General features: G+C 43.9%; 1 protein-coding gene across 3 annotated transcripts in view; it reads right to left on the minus strand.

Moving 5' to 3' along the window:
• Nucleotides 1-1,592: 1,592 nt before the first annotated feature.
• LOC121593760 (dendritic arbor reduction protein 1-like) overlaps nt 1,593-20,775 on the minus strand; it is a 100,908-nt gene continuing 81,725 nt past the window's right edge. For all 3 annotated transcript variants that reach the window (XM_041916424.1, XM_041916422.1, XM_041916421.1), the window contains exon 7: nt 1,593-4,374. In XM_041916424.1, the coding sequence (XP_041772358.1) occupies nt 4,187-4,374 (188 nt within the window). In that variant the 3' untranslated portion in view covers nt 1,593-4,186. The remainder of the gene's footprint in view (nt 4,375-20,775) is intronic.

A 20,775-nucleotide genomic window follows, 5' to 3' on the forward strand; every position in this document is an offset into this window, starting at 1 on the left:
AAGATCGCAAACATCCATTTATTACGGCCCATAGACAGGACGCCGTCGATAACGATCGAAAAGCTGGCAGTATCGTCGAGAAAGCAGCCGCCTTGCAGTGGTGGGGGGCGGGGGGAGACCAAACCTACCAATACCTTATTTCACGTATGCTTGTGCGGTGAATGATCATCATAAAGCTGTGGCTTTTGGACACACGATGCCGGGTTTTGAGCAAAAACACAATAAGATCGAAGATCACTAATTGTTTATCCTTGTGCGCGTGGGGGCGGTCTGGACCGCGTTGGACCGAATGGCACCGAATACACTGGGGCAGAGTGAGAGGTCTCCGGGGTTGCGTTCTGCGACTACGATGTTGCGATATCGATATTGAGATGTAGAGATGCTGCCAGAATCATGAAGCGATTATTGCGGATGGAAAGTGCGCGTGGCGTTGCGTTGCGATCGTGCCATATTTTGCCATCGCCACCCATTTCACTCGGCCGGGTCGGATACTTTTTCACCAGCAGCAGGATGTGCATCGCAGCCAGCAATGATTATGACAAACATAAACCTTCGTAAGAGGAGAGCTGGGAGGGTGCTTGGAACTTAAGGGTCAGCTTGTGTCTGTAAGGCCAGTCGGTGTGTGCGCAGTATAAGTGAATGAACAATTTAAGGCAGGAGGGTTTTATTATACCTCCGGGCGATGTGAAAACGTTCCTTGTTGAAAGTGATAGAGAAACTGAGGCATAACCCTTACGAGAATGAATGTCAGATCAGTTATTTTTTGCTTCAAAGTGCATTTGTCCAGTGGAGCAGTGATGACCTTTTTCGATGCATACGATGAGAGAGCTTTACACGTGAGGATAAGTTTTAGGGACACTTCCTTTATACAATGCTATGAGGGAAGTGATCATTTGAGGCATTCATAGAAAAAAGTTTAATAACTTAGAAATATTAATTAAAAAAAGCTATAAATCTCTTAACATCATGCACTAGTTTCAGAACACTGATATATTCTGATTGTTAATTCTAAGGAAAACAGGTTTTAGTTTGTGTAAGTATTGTTTTCTAACTTTTGCACCTTCTGTACTAGAACAAATGGCACATTTCTTTTCCATCGGAGAAACAACAACAGCTCTCATATCTATGTTACATTTTATTGCATATGTCCAATCTACATTATACTAAAGGGATTAATAAATAAATTTAAAAGAAACAAAGAGTTTTGCGGTATGAATGCCTAGGCAGTGCCATATTGCAAAAATGAAAAAAGTCCTTGCTATTTGAAAAAGAATAAAATTATTCTAATACCATTTCTCAATGAAATTTTGTTTAATAATAATAAGCAACATGAAAAAAGTATTTTTTTTTCTAAATCGATTATCTGCAAAATATCAGTTTTTGAAATATTGAAGCTCAGTAAATAATTGAACTATACAAACCAGCTGATTCCGGTTATGTCTGTTGGAACCATAATATTTAGCGTAGGCGTGCTGGAAATTGTGATATAACTTTGCTTGTTTTATTCAAATAGCTGTAATAGTGTGATATTCTCTATCTCATTGGTCACTTCGAAGGAACTGCAGACTAAATAAAACCCGTAAGTTCTTTTAAACATTTATATATTTGAGACAAAGTTGAAACATATTGCGCGACAAACGCTCTTCGATTCGTTTCGATTTACTTATACAGCTAGCTTATAAGGTATAGTTTTTACCAAGTTGGTTTTTGTTTATGCATAATACAAATAAAAAATAGACAGTAAGCAATGAAGGATCAAACGTGTTTTGTTTAGAACAAATGAACGAAAAGTTGTGCTCTCAATAATTGAAGTAAACTAAAACTATCCAAAGAACACTTACACAATAGCGTTGCATATAGTATGATAGGGAAACAAATCAGTGAAATAAATTTCAACTTAAAACGGTTCTTTCCGTTCCGGTAGTGTACTAGTGGCTAGCTAATTAAAACAGCAATAAAAAACAAACAAATAAACATACCAATAAACTACGTTAATCTATACATAGGATCATTACACACGGTTGTACGAGGTGATTAATAATACTATGATACTTTGTTCGAGGCCCTCCGCAGCTAAAGTGTTCAACTGTTGTATCCTCATTCGCTGTGATCTCTGTGTTGTACTTGATTGCTTTTTGCTATTTAAGAAAGATTGATTTTTTTTTAGCAAATGCCGTTTTAAAAGAGAATATTGTTCATTTTGATGCATGAGTCAAAGTGCTCATCACGATTCCGCATCCCCTCTATCCACTAATGGCAACTTAAGAACACACAAATGTCGGTCTAGAACCGAAACGATGCACACTTAATTTGGGGAAGCATTTGCGTAAGTACGTTAATGCTGGGCCGGATCTGTAAGCCTATTTACAAATATTGACCGCTAAGAAACTCATACTGTATCATACTGTAATTTATATTACTTTAATAGGATCACGCAAGTGCTGGTGCTATTCTGGTCAAATTTTAAAAATCGGTTTGATCGTCTTAAGTTAACAGTAGTATTTTAAAATTGTTCGATAAATAAAGTGTATGGTAACATTTGAAGGATGTTCTGCACAAACAACCTAACCTTTTGGTAGCACTTTTTAGCAAAGGAGTCGGTAAAACAAAACATAATTAAATACAAAGGAATTCTATCCTATCACTAACACTCAGTAAGTATAGGCCATGGATTGGGGGAAAGGTTTGCAAGAGAGCAAGAGATGCCAAGGATAATAGAGAGACAGGATAATTTTGTACGATTGTTTAGGTTCGAAACGTGATTGCATTGAGATCAGTTTATATAGAGCGCTTTTGTTTTCGGGAAGTTTCGTTTTAAAAAACATATTTTATGCATTAATAGTGACTGGTAGTTTGTGTCAGTGTTTTTGTTTTGCTAGCGTTGTTTTTTGTAAGAGCGCTTGGAATGTTTAGCATAATTACTACGCATTTAAATTTACACTACAAACTATTAAGTACCGTTTTGCAGTTTCATCAATCAAATTAACTTCATTTAATTTGAGCTAGCAAATACAAACCAAATGTAAATATTGTACTTTTTAGCACTGGCAAGGCGTTTAGTTTTTCGGGACATGTTTTATGTCATGGACTCATGTACTGAGTTTAGTTTGATGACTCATGTTTCTTCAAAGATCAATATTGACTTGAGAGAAATTCCATCCATTGGTGTGTATGAAAATTGGTTACTTTTCAAACCTAGATATATTTGTGCTTCTGTAAACTATATTGAAATTTGAAGCCATTTGAGCAAGAAATTAACGATCCAGTTCTAGTTAATTGTTCCACAACCGATCTGTTTGCTCGCAGGTGTAGGCGTTTTGGACGCCAAATGCAAGATGTGGTTGATCTTTTATTGTTAAATTTCGAAATACGGTCACATCGAATGGGTTCCGGTTCAAATTATACAACAATACGAAAGTTACGCTTTTCTGTTAGTTTTTCCAAAAAATATTTTCACATCCACATGGAAAGTGTGCCAGTGAGTTCGAGCGTTGGTGGGTGTGGAAAATAAGTATTGTATTGTTGTGAAGGCGTTTTTACAAGTTCGGTAATTTCTTACCAAAGCTCCGAAGGCCTGTTCAGAGTTTGCTATTGTGAACGCAAATTTTGGGAACGCAAGTTGGGAAGGAATCCGTTAGGTATCGGATATGGCGCATCATTCGACAAATATTGATGCAAACTGTTATCGTTTGTCAGTTGCGAGCGGTATCGTACCGAATAGTGCGGGTGGTAAGTTCATTGCATTGCAAGGGAGCAACTTTAATTTGTAAATTAACAGACCATAGAATGGGTGTTTGGTGAGAAAAAGATAATTAACACCGTCGGTGACTGTGTCAGTTACTTCATGCGAGCATCGAGCTGATGGTAAGCATACGTACGTGAGCTGCACTAACAGATCAGCTTGCGTTAATTCGGTGGAGGAGCCATACTAAAGAGGCATTAGCATGTTTTACGTACTCAAAAGTTGTTTGTTAACCGATTGACACAGTTGTTTGATTTTGGGCAGGAACCTTCTCAAGTGGGTGGAAAATACATATGCTCTACACAGTTTTGTAGGTTATGAAGAAAGTTTGTTCCATCTGATTCCAGAGGAGTCACCATCGGCAAGTTTGGGCCGAAAAAAATGAGAACTAACAGAGACGAAAACCGATGTATAAACTTCTAAATCTGCTACGCTTATCAACTATTACTTATTTTTTGGTAAATGCCGCTTCATGTGAAGCGCTAAGTGATCGCTGCGGGCGAAGCTGCGCTCACAGACGATGCACTTGAACGGTTTGGCGCCGGTGTGTTTGCGGTAGTGACGCGTCAGCTCGTCGGATCTTGCGAAACGCCACTCGCATTCTGGCCACTGGCAGGTGTACGGCTTCTCACCTGAAAGTAGAAAGGAGAAGGATGAAATGATGCATTAATTTGAATGGAATAAACCGGTGGTAGGAAATGCTAGGAAAGGAAACACAATAGAACTTGACATGATCACCCAATCATGCCTGCACTGATGTCTATAATTTCTAGCTTTATTATCAATGTCGCCTTCATCATCATCGTCGAAATACACAAACACATTGCGTGTCACTTTTACTTGCGGCTCGCGAGACATCGAGCTAGAGACAATCGATACGAATCATTGATTCGGGTTGACGACGTGATGCTATTCTTGATGTAAGAAGGAAGACTGCCGCCGTTGCACAAGCCCACGTAAACTTGGCGCTGAATGCAAACGCACGGCAAGAATTCAAATGGAGTATCAATGTTATCCCATTCTGGAGGACAATTGCACTTGGTGTTTGCGAATGTTGTTTCGGTTTCATTTTCTCCGAAGAGATGCCATTCGCTTTGCCATTGGACCGATGACCCTGCGCGGTACCGTATGACAGGTACGGAGTGTATGCGGCACTTCGCTTGGATGTTGGATTTATGGGATTATTAAAAGATTGCACAGACCGTTAATGGTCGCTTGGACACCTTGGAGGGATCATTGTCCGTAGTTGGATGCTGAGAAGTGGCCCAAAGTGCACGTGGTGCGAATGTTGGGCAATCAAATGGTAATGAAGTGTGCGATGGGAAACGGTATAAAGGGGAATCACAGGTATTTAGTGTCTTTTGATGCTTTGTAGGGGTTTACTACACAAATGGTACAATGCCATCTTTAATGATGATTTTAAGCTGTTTTAACAATTGTTTACACGTACCGTAAATAACTGTCTTGATGTTTCAACCTTTTTCTTTGAACTATATTTGCTATAGCATATCATTGTTAATATGCAATTTCTATCACAATATGGGAATAATAATAACTACACGGTGAATATATTTTTACACACCGCGTTATTTCACGGTGACATAAGACAAACCATAACATGATCGTTATGCCAATCAGATGTAAAAAGCTCTAGGTTGATTCATCGTAAAGATGATCACCACAAAATGATATTTTTTATTTGATTGTGTCATAATATTTATGATTAAATATTAAAAATATTGAACAGAAGAAAAAAATAGTTTCCTCAAATAATTATTTATGTTCGAATACAAAATGAAATGAAACATGTAATTTAACGAACCGAACTACTCGTAATCTGTCCAAGTGTTATCTGATATATCGAGCAGCTAATACGTTCTGAAGACATCAGTATAAATTTGAATGTCATGTTTTTTCAGCAAAATTTTAGTTAAAAAATGTATTAGTTTGGTTTTATGTAGTAGTTTTAGATCTCAAGTTATTTATAGACTATGATACTGACTTCTGTTATCATATTTGAAATATTAAGAATAGACCGCATCAATGTTTATTTCACATTTAATGTGTTAAAATTGATACAATTTGCTTCAAGATCAGAGACACTTTCAAACCCACGTAACTCCAAATCCAAGTAAGTCGTGATCCCTGTAACTCAGGAACAGATAGTATTTGACAAACATTACGATATGTCCACGATGATAATGACTTGTTAAATTTATTGCAATGTTTTTAATATTCCGCAAATCTATTACAGATTGAGACTATATAAAGTGTGTCGAATATCTTATTTAAAGTGAGCATCAGTGAGGATAATCTCTATCAAACTATGTTCCTAACATGTTCAACTTTGACACCATAATCACCAAATATGAGTTTTCGTGTGATTTAGTGTTGAAAAGAAAATTATGAATAAGATTTAAAATAAACTATTTATGTCATTTCTTTACAAACGAGCGAAATATCCATTAATCTACTTATGTTACAAATCAAACAATACTCTGTAATTGGATGTAAAATAAGAAAACTTTGAACAATTTTATATAATGTATTTAACTACACAATATCAATCAGCTGCTTCAGTTATATATTCGAATAAAAATTGTCAACGAGATACTCAATATGCATTCTTCAAGCTGGTCTATCTATTGATTCGAAAATGCACTCAGCGACGATTGGTCGACCTGGAGGAACGGATAGAATCAATGCTAGAAATTCCAAGGGGTACTTAGAAAATGTTATGCGCAAAAAATCACTGCACAGTTACACGCGCCGATCTATGGCGCAGGTTCTGGTTCCTGGCAGCGTCGCACAAGGTATTGCAACTTTAGCGACGAACCGAATTGATGATGATGATGATGGTGCCGCGATTATGCGCTGTACTGATGGAAGGGGTAGATCGCTATGCGTGTGAGTATTTAACTTATTTCAATCACGTCGCCAACTAATGCAAACAAAACACTCCGCGAATGCTGATTGGCAATCGCACGCCGCAGTTTTCACATGCCACCGAAGTCGCAGCGGTAGCGAAGAGTGGGGATTTAGGCAGGGAGCAGACGAAGAAAGAAGAACGAACGAATAAAAAATCACACACATACAAATAGGAATGTTCCGTTCAATAATTGAATAATAATTATGATCGCGATTATCGATAATATTTTGCGGTGATCGTTTGCGTGGTGTTTCTTTTTGTTTCCCTGCACATCGCGAAGGGGTTTCGCGTTATGACCTATCGTGGGGGCACGATTCAAAGTGCAACGAATTTTGCGGCACAAATGAAGTGCTGGAAACTACCGACCCTGCGCAGTCGGAACAGCTTGTGGATGCCAGTGTAGAATGGGAGTTTGGTTTTCGTCCGTGCGTTCATCACCTACTCGTTTGAATCTCTGATCACCCATTACGGCATTCGACTGTCGATCAGCGAGATCGAAGATTCTTCAGAATTTTTAGCGTATTATTTATGAGCAACAGTGTTACGGCGGGGGTTGCCATGGGGATGTGTCTGGCGTTAGATGGCAACAGTCTCCCGGTGGAGTTAGTGGCAACAGCGTGTGAGCTTCGTGGGTGACAGCATCGCCCGAGTGTGTTTTCCTTCTTATCCGACACACCGATCATCCATCCACCGATCAGCCATCTGCAGTTGTTAGCGGGAGCGCTCGAGCGCCTTACCGTTTGCTGACGTGGCGTACCGCACGGTTTCGCGCACGAAGCGCATTCAGTCCAGATCGGCCCCCGGGGGCAATGCGCGTCTTGTACGGCATTGCATCATGTGCGAAAAAGTTTGTCAGAAATGCAGCAATGCATTCAGAGAAGCAAAAAATAAAAGACACCACCGTATGTGCTGCGGAACGAATTCGGAACGGCGCTCAACTTTGACATTTCGACAACAGTTTGTAGGTATGTACAACGCATTGCGCTTATGGGCTGGACGGCCAGAAAAGATGACAAATGATTTTCTAATGCAAATTCACGATTTCATCACTAAACCGTACAAAACCGTACATACTATGGACTGTTGTTAAAGTTACAGAATCCATCCCGCGACATGCTCCGTTGCGGGAGAAAATGGCAGGAAAAGCCGATCAGGAACCGCAAAAGGTGAGCTTATGGATATGAGCAAAGGAGTGTGAAATCTTATCATCCAATGCCATGTTTGCAGCAAGTCGGGATTAAAATGTCACTTTCCCATCGGCACAGAAATACACGTGTGTTACATAATGGCTTAAACAAAGCGCCTTATGTAACGCACGTTCTAGGGAAGGGGTTTCTTGTGCAACAGCTCATGGAAGATACGAACTTTATTCTAGAACATGTGTGTCGCATAGTATCAACTAGAAAATATCGAACATCTTAAGCCAACGGCTGCAGTGTCTGTGCATAAACTTATTGCAAGTTGTTGCTGAGACATTATTCTTTTTTGCTCGATCATCTTAAGAACGCGCGTTGTGGAATAGAACGCGAGCCACGCGGGCAGGTACGTATCAATTATAGATGCAAAGTAATACAGAAGCTAATTTTGTTTGTTCAACCTTTTCGTTTCCTCGACCGTGTGGCGATTCAGGTGGTTATTAATCATTCACTACAATTCTTAAGCTTGTACGACTGATTAATCATGCACGATCATGTCAATTAGTCTGGTGCTAAGGTTTCCTGTCCCAGCCCGAACCGAAGGCGTCCTCCGCAGTAGATCACGGCGTCATCACATCACTTGTAATCGATCAGAACACCTCGCCGATTAAAATGGTACCGCTTCCCATTCGGTTGGTACATGCGCTAATGATAATGATTAATCAATTATTTCATCAAACTATGATTGGAAATTATAACTCTAAACTGGACCACGCGAGCGGGGGGAGCCACCGTGCACGAATGCGTACGTCAAGTGAAGGCCCTTGAAAAGCCTGGTTGCTTCGGGGTTTGGTTAGGGGAATGGCTCCTAGCTCCAGCCATCTCCGCCGATGGTGTCCGATGGTGTTGCGCCAGTGTGTGGTGCAGCAAAGCGGCCGGGAATGTAGGGCACGCCGGTGTAGCGCCCAGCCATGCACTGGGCAGGGTGGTAAGGTGGACAAGGAATTATTGACTGCAAATCGAGCCACCAGGTGACCCGTCACCAAACGCTTTATGAGCCGGAGATGACTTGATTCATGTTCTTGGCGCTGTTGCTGGCTGCTGTGTTGCTGCGCAATTGACGCGCCAAGATCATTGCAGAAGCTAGTTTGGAGTCCCTGCTGTGGGGCCTTCGGTAGGCATCCCTGAATGTAAGGTTTGGTAGAGAGTTGTGCCAGCGGGCAGCGCGTTGCTCGGGTTTTGCTGGCCAGGCACCAAGGAAGCAGACTGCGAAACTATCTTCCAGCACTGGACCGGTCCAGATGCGGCAAGAGCAAGAGGAAGTTTGATTTATGGCGGTGAGATTTTCATAGGATGTGTGTGTCTGTGTGTATGTGTCGATGCGTTACAGCTCTGTACAGGACAGGAATGTTTGCTCAGAAGCGGTGGGGCAGTCGACGCGGCAGACCCTGACAGCCTCGGGGCTTAGTAGTCGCACTGTTTGACATCGCGCAACGGCGAACGGGATCAATGTGATCTTGATTGTTGTTCGAGCATGTTTTTTTTCTGTTGCGTTCATCAAACAATCGCACTATGCAGACTAGAATTCCGTAGGACAAGGGAGTGTGTGAGTGTGTGTTGTAATACAGTGTGAATCGAGTGCTTCGATGATCAATATCGTCGATGATCATATGCGCCCCAGTATTGTGTGGACAGGAGAGGAACGGCGGTCAATACGGCAGTAGTGCAGGTTTGATGCAAGAAGCGGTACTCAAATGCGCAAGCCATCTAATAATAGAAAGTTCTCGACGACTGCACCAAGCTGTTGATGCCAGAGTAACACCTCTGAACTAACGCTGACTGTTTTTGCTCAAGAATACATTAGCACTGGAGCTGCTTTGCGGATGGGTTTGGTGCGATAGCTAATAATTTGCCAGCGTGAGTAATCGCGTGGGAGATGGCTGTTAGCAAAAGTTGCGAAGATTTCGTCAAAACTGACATCGATCAACGCTTATGAGGAACACCCTGTCATCACTCAGTCTGCACGCCGGCTATCCTGGCATCGTTGCGGGATGCGTTTCTTCAGCTGAGTAAGACGTACCAAGCACATATCGAAGGCTGTAGGTGGTAGATCCTGCACCAACACCAAAACAACCAAATCCCGAGACCCTTAATGCGTCGAAAAGACAATTACATGGGTCGCTCATTGTGGTCATATTTCAAATCGCAGCAGCAAGCATAATGGCGCAATGAGGGAACGTGTGCGTGGTTCCAGATCGACAACCTTACTCTCCCCTCCGCAACCCGTCCCTAGCTCCCCCTTTCGTACTGGTGGGAGGTAAAATCCCTGCCAGGCTTCATCAATCATCTTTGGGCAATGTGTAATCAACACGCCTCTGGGCCGTTGTTGTGGCCGTTGTTGGAGGCGACTCCACCGTCGTCCGTCTGTCGGACCCGCAACGTTGGTGATTTGCGGTACTGCCTACACGTGTGCACACCCCCTTTGCTAAATGTGCCCGCATATCAGGCGCACACATCGGGCGAGGTGGATGGATATGTCGTGTGTTGTGCATGTGGTTTTATTCACCTAAAACAAACGCACTTCACCAACCACCAGCACACCAAGGGTACTCGAATGGATCGGGGTGATAGCACTGCGTCACGCCTAAATCGATGAACAGTGAAGAGGGGAGAGGGGAGAGTGGTATGGGAAACGTTTGAAGCGTTAAGCCGGGCAGCCTCATGTAAGAAACACACGCATCAATCCAAGAATTAGCATTAGAAAAATCCACTTAGATCCTACGCAAACGGCTCGTACGCGAATCGATACGCGAATCGTGTCGATTGCGGTTGTGGTTCAGGTTGGGCTGAGAGGAGCGAATGGGTGGGTATCGTGATTTACGGTGAAAAATGTTCCACCCGGCTTCCTTGCCCTTTCGTCAAGTCGGAGCGAATAACTCTGTCGAGGTGCCAAATCTAGGCAGCACTGCTGGCCACGGTGCAAAAATGTGCGCGGTGAAGGTGCGAAAGAATGAGTGACGAGCTGGCAATGCTGGCTGGTATTAATTGCTTTTCATTGTTTTTATGGTAATTAATTCCACGTGATTGAGGAAAAAAGCTTCGCAAAAGACATAAATGATGGCGGTCTCGAGTGTAGTACTATGCGAGAATGTGAGATTTGAAAGCTACAAGAACTAAATTAAATTATGTCTTATTAAACCAAGTTTAATATGGTATCAGGAATTTCCGTTAAATTTCGAAAAGTAATTGTTTTTCTTCAATATTCTTTTTTTACTTATATAATATTTTTACTTTAGCAAAACGAGACTTTAACAAGGTCAAGAAACACCAAAAACGTTTATCCTTCTTCAGAAATAGCATTATTAGACACATTTTAAATAATCATTAGTACTTTTTCCTAATACTGCGAGGGCCGTATGAAAAAAGTATGCAATCTATTCGGATGTTTGAAACGCCCCACTGGTATTTCCACTATGTTCCAACACCTCCACCGGCTAGTAGCAAACGATTCTAATAGCCCCGGCAAGTGGAAGTAGCCACTGCAAAGCCACCGAAAGTGGGTCCGCTCGATCGATATCTTGCTAACAGGCGAGGACACGGGCAGGATGGCAAAGAGATTTATGGTCAGCGTGTGGTTCTGCCGGCGTACCGAAATGCTGCCCTGGTGGCATGGGGTATGGGGAAGGGCACGGAGGCAACATGCAGGTCGGCGGAATTGCGGCTCGTGTCGAATCGCGACGTGACCGGCCAGGGCTCCTCCTTGTGGAAGGTATGCTAATTGACCGTCATCGTCATCGTTTTTAGTAGGTTTATTAAACCAATAGTCACAGTGTGTCAGACAGGAACATGCGGAACAGGCTCAGTACTATTAATTGCACTTGCCCGAAGCCGAAAGGACTTTTGTTCTCATCAGCAACAGGGGGGGGGGGGGGGATAATGAAAACGGTAAGCCATTTTGTTGCCCTCCTCCTGGTATGTCAATTTGTTCACAGACAGCGCGACTCGGTCGTCCGGGTTAACGGTTCGGTTTCGTTCGATTTGCGTTGACGCTTCGCTTTGTTTACCTTTAAGGCTCGATATTATTGATTTGTCTTCATTTACGTATGCTAAATTGATTTAAAACCAAACAAATATTGCTGACGAGCAGTGGCCAAGAGCGCAAACCCCTTCGGGGGTAGTTTGTCTTGTTTTCGCTCTATAGCCGTGAGCAATGCCGGGGCTGGATGATGATGGTGATGGTGATCCACACGGGAGCATAGATGGTGAGATGTTGGGCAAGGGAGAGAAAATAAACAAATGGCCAAATGGTTCGCTGGGGGACGAGAAATGCACCGGGCACGGGTAACACGGTAGCACACCGGCTGAAACATGCCAATCCTACCGTGGTGTCCCTGGCCATGGAAATCAAGAACGGTAACGCGGTAACGAGGCATCGGAGGGCGGTCCTACACATGGAGCAGTCGTAATTGGAATGGAAATTTATTCGCGAATATAAATGAATTTGAATTCTAGGAAATTTTTCAATTAACTTTTTTCCTGCTCAAATGCACGTATCGCTCTCTTTCACCTGGTCGCATTTTCACCCCTTCGCGGGGCTGTGTGCCACCGCGGTGGTCCAGGGCGCTCTCTCGCGACTGCGAGATCATCCGATCCCATTTACCTTGGTGGCTGGTGTATTATTAGCCTATTCGCGTGTGCCACGGTTTGGCCGTCGTTTTCATTCGCTAGTTTTTATTGTTGCTCAGGGTTGCTGCGGCTGCTATATTAACCACTAGATGCAGCTGCATTGCCTCCACTTCCCCGTTTCGCGAGCGGCTTGCTGAACGGAGCTGTCAAAATGGAACATACAATGGTACATTGACATAACGAGCTTACTGGCCGTAGGTACGGGTTACCTCATCGCGATATCCATCCTTGGAAGTGAGAAACGCCGTGAAGGAAGCGCTGATGGTTGGAAGACGCCATATCCCGGCGCGTACACCCATTTTACTCCACCTTTAACGCTCACTGTTAGCGTTCGCTGCGAGTACAGTGAGATTAAATGGGTGGAGAAAACTTCCTTTCGCGAAAGTGGACTATTGCCAAAATCGGAACACTTTTTCTTTCCCCTTTATTTCCTGTCCTGCCTGTACGGTAGGCCTTTCCCGGTAAGGTATCGTGGGGTTCTTTTTTGCAAAACGGTTTTTCATGCAGCAGCAGCAGCAGCAGCAGCGGATTCCCGGGTGTCGCGTACACATACATGGCATTTATTTGGTGGTCGCTTAATTAGAGCACCTCGTGGTCGTTAATTGAATCGACTAAATGTGGACAATTTATATCCCAATAAATCACTACAGTACCGGTCGTTTGGTTCAACCAAATTTATCAATTCCATCCAGCAGCTGTGGAGACGCAGTGGCGTCTCATTAGTGCAAGCGATCGACGATGATTGGCTCGTGCTTTGGGGGAGACATTATAGCACGTCGATTTGTCCCTGGTGAGAGTTTCTTGCTTTATGTTGAGAAAAATTGTTTTTTAACTATTAATTATATTTATTTTACTTCAAATGAATCTAGCTCCCTTGCTGCCAAACCATATTCCGGTAAGTTTTTTAGTCAATACGTATTATAAAGCGCCTCATTAATCGCGTGTCTTATTAGGAGGATTAGAGCAGACCTTCACTCCCTGGAACTGTAACAAATTGGCATAACTTGCATTCAGTGTCATTGGATGCATGCCACGGGGATAACGCGGGAAAGTTTATCACATGCCGGGAGCGTGTGTGAGTATAATGATATGCTAATGATTGCAAACAGCTTCCATTCCTTACGATTTCCTGGTTGGCATATTTTTTGCACCTTAAAGTTCCATGTATTTTTATCACACTTAAAATAATTATGCACTTTACAGATCTTGTTGAGCATTGATACATAACATTTGAACGAAAGGATTTCACAATGATTTGATTGGTATAATTTACTTGTTTTTTCTTCTTTGGAAGCAAATAAACCCAACAATTTCCCATCACATTCCCTTTCATTGCATTGACCAGTCTAGAATCAGATGAGCTGCACAAGAATTCATACGATTAAATGCTAATGTGCGTCACCCCGTCTCAAAAGGGAGAGCGCAATGCCAGTGCAATCGATCTCTGCATCAACGTACATGCACATGCAGATGGCTTGCAGCAGAAATGCTCTCAACCCCCTGCTTCCCTCTCTTCATCTCGAGCGTGAGGTGGCCTTGGTTGGGATTTGCGTGATGAAATTGTAGCAAATTCCAGCGCACGTTGGCCTCGCTTTCGTTTGTGGAACAATTTTTTTTCCTTCTCTATGACCACATAACATCCCGCTCCTTAGGTGCTGCCGGGCAACGCTGCCAAGTGCTGTCACTCATCGATTATTTATTGCCTAGCTCGAGCCTCGCTGAAGGATGGCGGGGGATTTTCCTTTCTGCTACCGCAGCTACACGCAGGGCCAGGACCGGGAGGTACTATTCATCTATCCATCCAGGCGTTCATCCATCTGAATGCAACCCATTGATGGTGGCCGGATCGATGGCATCGATGGTGGTTGAGCAATAGGAACCATTCAGCGAGTGGGACCATTTTGAGCAATTGCAGGCTTTCGGGAAGCTTTGCTGGGTGGCAAGGTTCGATATTCGCTGCATGCCGAGTGTGGTGTCCAACTGAGGCCACCGCTGCACGTCGCAATAATTGATCATGAAATTTAAATTAAAATAAATCAATTTATTGCAATGCCCGGACCACGGACATCAATAGGGGATTTCTTGATCTAAGGCGATCAATAGCCAATAGGTTGCACTAGATTTTGCATTCAATTGCATCTGTGACTTGCTTAAGTGTGGGTGTTTTATTTGTATTTACTTTAAATACGACACATTAGAAATGTGAACAATGCAGCAGGAAATAAATAAAGTGAACATTTATTTAAGTGGTCATTAAGATGGCGTGTGTGGCTAAATATAAAACGTTCTATGTATTCATATTACTGGCAAATTGTTGCATACTGCTCATAAGTTTATTTTTTTATCACTCTATTCTATGTCACTCGTCAACTGAAATTCTCACCGATATTCGATTTGGTACAATTAACACACATCCAACATGTAGAGCAAAAGTAAATGTAAAGCCAACCGACATGTACCGTTAGCGGAAAAGTGAAGGATTGCTTGTGTCTGATCTGCTAGCGAAAGTTATTCCACCGCCTGCACTATTAATTAGGCGAGCTTTTTTTCTCCCATCGATCCATCGTTCTGTAGCTCCGAGACCAATCATTAGGTTAATGGTTCAATAGCAGTATCGCGCTGAGTGTCGCCCAACTATCCTCGAGCAGCGCCTACCCTACCCTCCCGGGCTGCGATAATTTTCACATTTGCCACCCGGGCTTCCCCTTGTTTTAACCCCGTTAATGACTAATTACACCGATCAGTGATCGGTTTGCTGAGGAGACCCCGAAGCGTACCTCGGTCTGCCCACTGACTGATCGCAAACAATTAGAGCATCTGAGCGTGCCGTCTTTTGCCGTCCGCTAGTTCGAATTGTACGTGCACGAAACGTGCAACTTGCGCAGGCAGTTGGAAGGGAATTCTGAAGGGGGAAGGAAAATTTCGAACATGTTCGAACCCGGCTATCGAAACACAATCGTGCCGCAGCGTGGTTCAGGAAATGGTTCACAGGATGGGGCTCGTGCACGGCCGCCCGTGGACAATTATTCAAAGCGGCCTGTCATAATTCATGCAATTGTGACAATTACTCTCGAACGCATTCAGACGCCCAACACGACCAAATCAATGTTTTCTGTCAACCTCTGGCTCCTTCGGGGAGCTAGTGGTTGGAGCGGGCGACCGATCCGATTGACAGTATTTGTCATAACAAACAAGAGTAACTACAGTGCTTATCAATGGCGGCTAGTCTCTTACGCTGGAGCTATGATAGGCGCTAGCTTTATGGCACAACATAAAAGCTAGCAATTGTTCCCGCTACGGCAATAGCTGAGAGTGATCAAAAACATTGGCAGGATCAGCCCTTTTCTAACGTACTCTGGCTGTTCTTACCACGCTGGCGGGCAATCATGTGCGTGCGTCATGACGGGTCGGTTGGAAATGCTCACAGCTCGACTGTGTGCAGTGAGCTTTGCACAACGGATTAAGCTTGGGGTGTTCTCGGTTGTTATTATGGTATGTAAATTACGGTAGCTCCAGTGTCGGCAGGGCTGCGTCACTTTTTGCGGTGTCATTTGCGTGTCCGGGCGCTTGCGGGAGAACAGGGGAACCAATCGGTATTGAAAGTATTTTTGCTGCAGTCTTTCTCAGCCTCGCCCCCGCGCGGAATTGGTGGAAAGGAATTTGTCGCGCATTTTTTGTTATTAGTGTGTGCTTTTTTTCTCTCTTCTACTGATGTATCCTCCGCCCCTGGGACGATGATGCCGGCGACCCAATACTTTCCATTGCATTACTGGAACGCTGGCGACGGTATCGCTGGTGTGTCATTTTGCTGCAGACGACCATTAGGGTGACCGATGGCGCTAGTCGGCCAGGTCCTCGCGAACCATCGCCCGTTCGGGTGCGGGCGGGAAGAGATAATTCATAATTATTAATTATAATGGCAAAGCAAAGAACTAATAATTCACGCAAGCGGTAATACCCGGTCAACTGATGGCGCAAGCGCAGTAGCGTCGCAGAAGCAAGGGTGTCTCCCCGCGCAAAGCGTCCCGCTCGTCCAGGCAGAGGCGAAAGCGAAAAAACTAACGGTACGGACTCAAAATAGGCGGTGACATAGTGTGCAGCCATTGCAGTCTTGGCAAACACGCCAGGACGGCGTTAGAACGTGTACCGGGCGCTGAGATACGATCTATATTTCGCAACGGCCCCTGACCTTCGCGCTGGAAGTGTGATAGAAAAGCTGAAATACACAACCACATGCGCGTAGAACCCCGAGAAATGAACTTAATTCCGTATTTACGAACAATTTTAGAGATCGCAAATAAAATAAATCATAAGAGCTCCGCAGGGTTGCGCCCGACTGTTGTCCGGTCTCTTAGTCACAGCTCGTACAACCACACCGTCGTCGGTTTGCCGGTATGAAGGAGCGGTACCATGGCCAGGTGGGCAGGCAGGCAGGCAGGCGGGCTGGAGTTAACCTCCAATTAGAACCAAGGTTAGGTCGGTAGCAGCTCGGCTGCCCATTGCTTCACTCCAGTCGGCAAGCCACACTTGGGCAATTTGCATCGGTTGTTTTGCGCTGGAAGCATCAGGGCAGCAAGGAAGGAACCTCGGGAGTCTACAAATTCTGTTGGCGTACCAGCTGACCGTCAATGGTGCGATGGCAGTGTTGGATTCGCCGTACCATGCTGACCATGGTGTAGCTTACTGAAAATTGCGACCTTAAATGAGTGTAGTGCAGTTTGAATTCAATCTACTCGAGTACCGGTTTTTTTTCGTCACGGTGATTATTTGGTGTCAACAAGGGAGGGGGAGACTTTGGTTTTCATCGCCGTTTGGTTCAGGAGTATCGCGTTCCCTTTACATTGATGAATTGCGACTAATGGTTTCGGCGAGGTTTTAGGCTCGATAGCCTTTTGAAATGAATGGTATCAGAACTGACCTTTTGGGAAACAAATCGACCCAGAGAGAGATACCGCGGATTGTCGCTGCAATTGATCAGAGCGTGCGCAGAGCGTGGGTTACGATTGCAATGCAAGGGTTTTAAGCATTTTCGTCTGTGTATGGCATTCACCATGGTGGATTTACGTTATGATTGGATATGACCACATTAGAAGATTTACTGTCACGAAATGTAACGCAGCTAGTGTGCAAAGTAGCCCCAACTGTAAGTTTATGCCGTCAAAAGTTGCTTTCAATTAAAAGCCCCATTAATGGGTCTGGACAACGAGCCTCCAACATACGTCAAGGTGAGAAGAAATCGTGCATGCATGCCACGCCTGGGCCAATGCCTGTATGCTACTTTCCAGGTGCCAAAAAACACCCTTCCTACACTTCCCTATCGCTTGTCGATCGCCGCCGTTACTTCCTTGTACCGGTCCGTAGAAGGAAAAGCACGATCATTTATCAGATCGCTTTTATCACTGACCGAACGGAGGAAGGATCGAGCTGCGGGAAAGGGTCTTTCCAGTTTAGCTCAGTATGCATGAGGCTGACTTGAGCGTGATTGGACATTCTACCGGGTGTCGAACGCTGGCTGGCCATCGGCAAAACCCCCGTTGGGCTTCCCCCTTTTCGGGACTGAACCGATTTGTGAAATATTGCACTGTCCTTCGTATTGATGGCTTCGATGACGTGTTTTGGGCGATCGGGGCTGTGATCGATTTAGTGTTTCGCTGTATGTAAACATCACTACCCGCTCACTACGGTCAATGCAAAAAGCCATACGCGCTGACATATGCCGTGCGTCGTGCCCGTATGGTGGCTGTTTTGATGTTATGCTGATGGAGGCTGCCAGCATGCCGGCATTCTATGTACGACACCGTTCGCTACCTTTTCCTTCAATTCGCTATTAAACGGATCGAACGGGTGTCGGGGCCCATGGCTGCCCGGGCGGGTGTGAGTTTATAAATCAAAAACCCATTCAGCTTGTCTTTCGCTAACGTGGCCTCGCTTCTGAATCGATATTGTTTGCTACGGTAGAGCACCATGGCAGTGTAATTTGTTTCTGTATCGTCCAGTATCACAGGGGTTACCCTTTTTTTCGTGCGTTTCTATTGACTCGCTGCATTCTGCCCTCAATTTGTGATTAATTTGTATGCTCTTGGGTACTGTTGGCGAAATAATAGCTTCGGAGGGTATGAGTACAATTACACGGGCATTAAATTTGTCCGCTGTACAAGAGAAGCAACAGGGAGGATGGAACGTGTGAATTAAGAGGTATGCTAGACCTAATGCCAAGGAAACATTTGGTCAGTTTGTATTCAGTTTACCGAAAATTATACATTTGGAATAATAATTCTAAGGAATTCTATTGATATTTCAAGAGCATCGAGAGACATCGTCTGAACCTTGTAATAAACGACTAAAAAGACTTAACATTTATTCCAATAACTGTACTCTAAAGATATTTAATTAAATGTGCGTTTGTGGTGAGGTCTCGGGGAATTGCCTTTGACTTATTGGAATGTTATTGTTTAGTATGTTTTCACTGAAAATTAATTAGCAAAATTTATTCTTTTTTTATAATTTTACGACTTTTGAAATGATCAGCTAACCGAAAAGTGAGATTACTGTTCAATTGCTCAAAATATCATGAACCAGTTGTGTCCCAATATTTTTGAAGAGTGACCACTGGCAGAGCTTCAAGTCATGCAGAAGAGAATGCTTTTTGGTAAATGATATGTTTCGAAAGCAAATAAATGATATATCAAATGACATAATTCATGTATACAACCCGTTTGACAGTTCGGTCATTAAGCGGCACGGTTAATGATATCGCTGTCAATTTGCTCGTGGTCTTGCAGTTCGCTCGGCAAAAGCGTTGCAGGACGGAATCAACCCAGCTCCAGTACCGGCCGAACAATAATAATCGATGCTTGACAGAGTGATTGAATAGAACCGGGACTGACTTTACATGTAAAATAATAATTTTCGCAAACGATAACGAAAGAGAGCAAATTGGCAGTCATGCCACGAAGGATGGCAAGTAGATGTAAATTACTTTAAAAAAAGAAGCCGGCATAATGGGACCGCGATCGATCGCACTGTTTCCAGCGCTTTCTTATGCTGTACTAGAGCGTTCTATTTAAAAGGCGCTCGCGTACTTTCGCCCCGCGTGATTAATGATAAACGGCTCAGTTTTGATTGAAGTGAGTTGTGATTTTAGTTTCCTTTTCTTCGATCTCTGCCAAAGTGTGAGTGGGCTAGTGTTTCCCGTCCCCCACAAGGGTACGTGGATCGAGTTTGGCCAAGAGACGTCTCGGGGGTGATAAAATGTTAATTATGTTCGCGGTTCAGCTGCAAATGGATCTGACGCTTGACGCGTCTTGAGATCTTGCAATCATTTTTCTTCACTTTGCTAAGCCCCCATCCGTACGGTGAAGTACTTTGCTACGAAGGTAAAAAAATGTATGAACCCCTGCGCAAGGGTTAGAAGCAGAAGTGAAGATGGAGATATCCACTTGTTCGTCTATGAATTAAATTTAACGATGACCGCAGTGAGTGAATGGAGCAGGCGGATAATATTTCGCGGAGAGCGGGACTGGGAAGAAGTCTAAGCGACCAATGACGCCTATGATTAAGTGGATTTAATTTAAAAACGATTATGTGACCGCTGAACTAATAATCCGCACCACCGGCACCACAAGTGAGCATTAAACGATCACCGTTTCTTCCCGCCGCCGTTCGTGGATCGGGACGGGATCGACGGATCGGGTCAAGTTGAATGATGGCTTTGACCACCCATTGCGAACCGTAGTTTGGGGAGATTTTAGGCTGAGTAAGCAGGCGGAAGAAGACAAAGAGAAAAAGCACAAACGCACAGGCCCAGGGAGCAGAGTGACTATGGCAAAGGGTTGAAACGGCCAGCATAAAACGGAAAGCAAACAGCGCGAAACACGTCGATTTGGCGGAAATGTAAAAACATCGTCTCGGAACGCACACGGGAAGAGGTTGTACACGGGATTTTGTTTCTTTTATTTTTGTTAAAATATTGAGCTGAAGAAAAAGTCGACGTTGGACGAAGCGGTCTGTGACCGAGACGAATAATATCGTCCCATAATGTGTTCTTATCATACTGTAAACCCATGGAGCATCGCGACGAGTGCCTGCGTCGGTTCGTCAGGAAGGAAGGGGGTGGGGGGGGGGGATGAGGAAAAAGGTTTTATAAGCAAAAAGGACAATCGACATCGCTGAGATTAGGACACATAAAATGCATCATGAGATCATAATAATGCATTGTGCATCTTTACTCTATCTTCATTTTGTTGGTTTTGTTCTACTGGGAAAAAAGGGCAACATCGAAA

Source organism: Anopheles merus, chromosome 2L (assembly GCF_017562075.2).
Source record: "Anopheles merus strain MAF chromosome 2L, AmerM5.1, whole genome shotgun sequence".
In the NCBI taxonomy this organism is placed as follows: domain Eukaryota; kingdom Metazoa; phylum Arthropoda; class Insecta; order Diptera; family Culicidae; genus Anopheles; species Anopheles merus.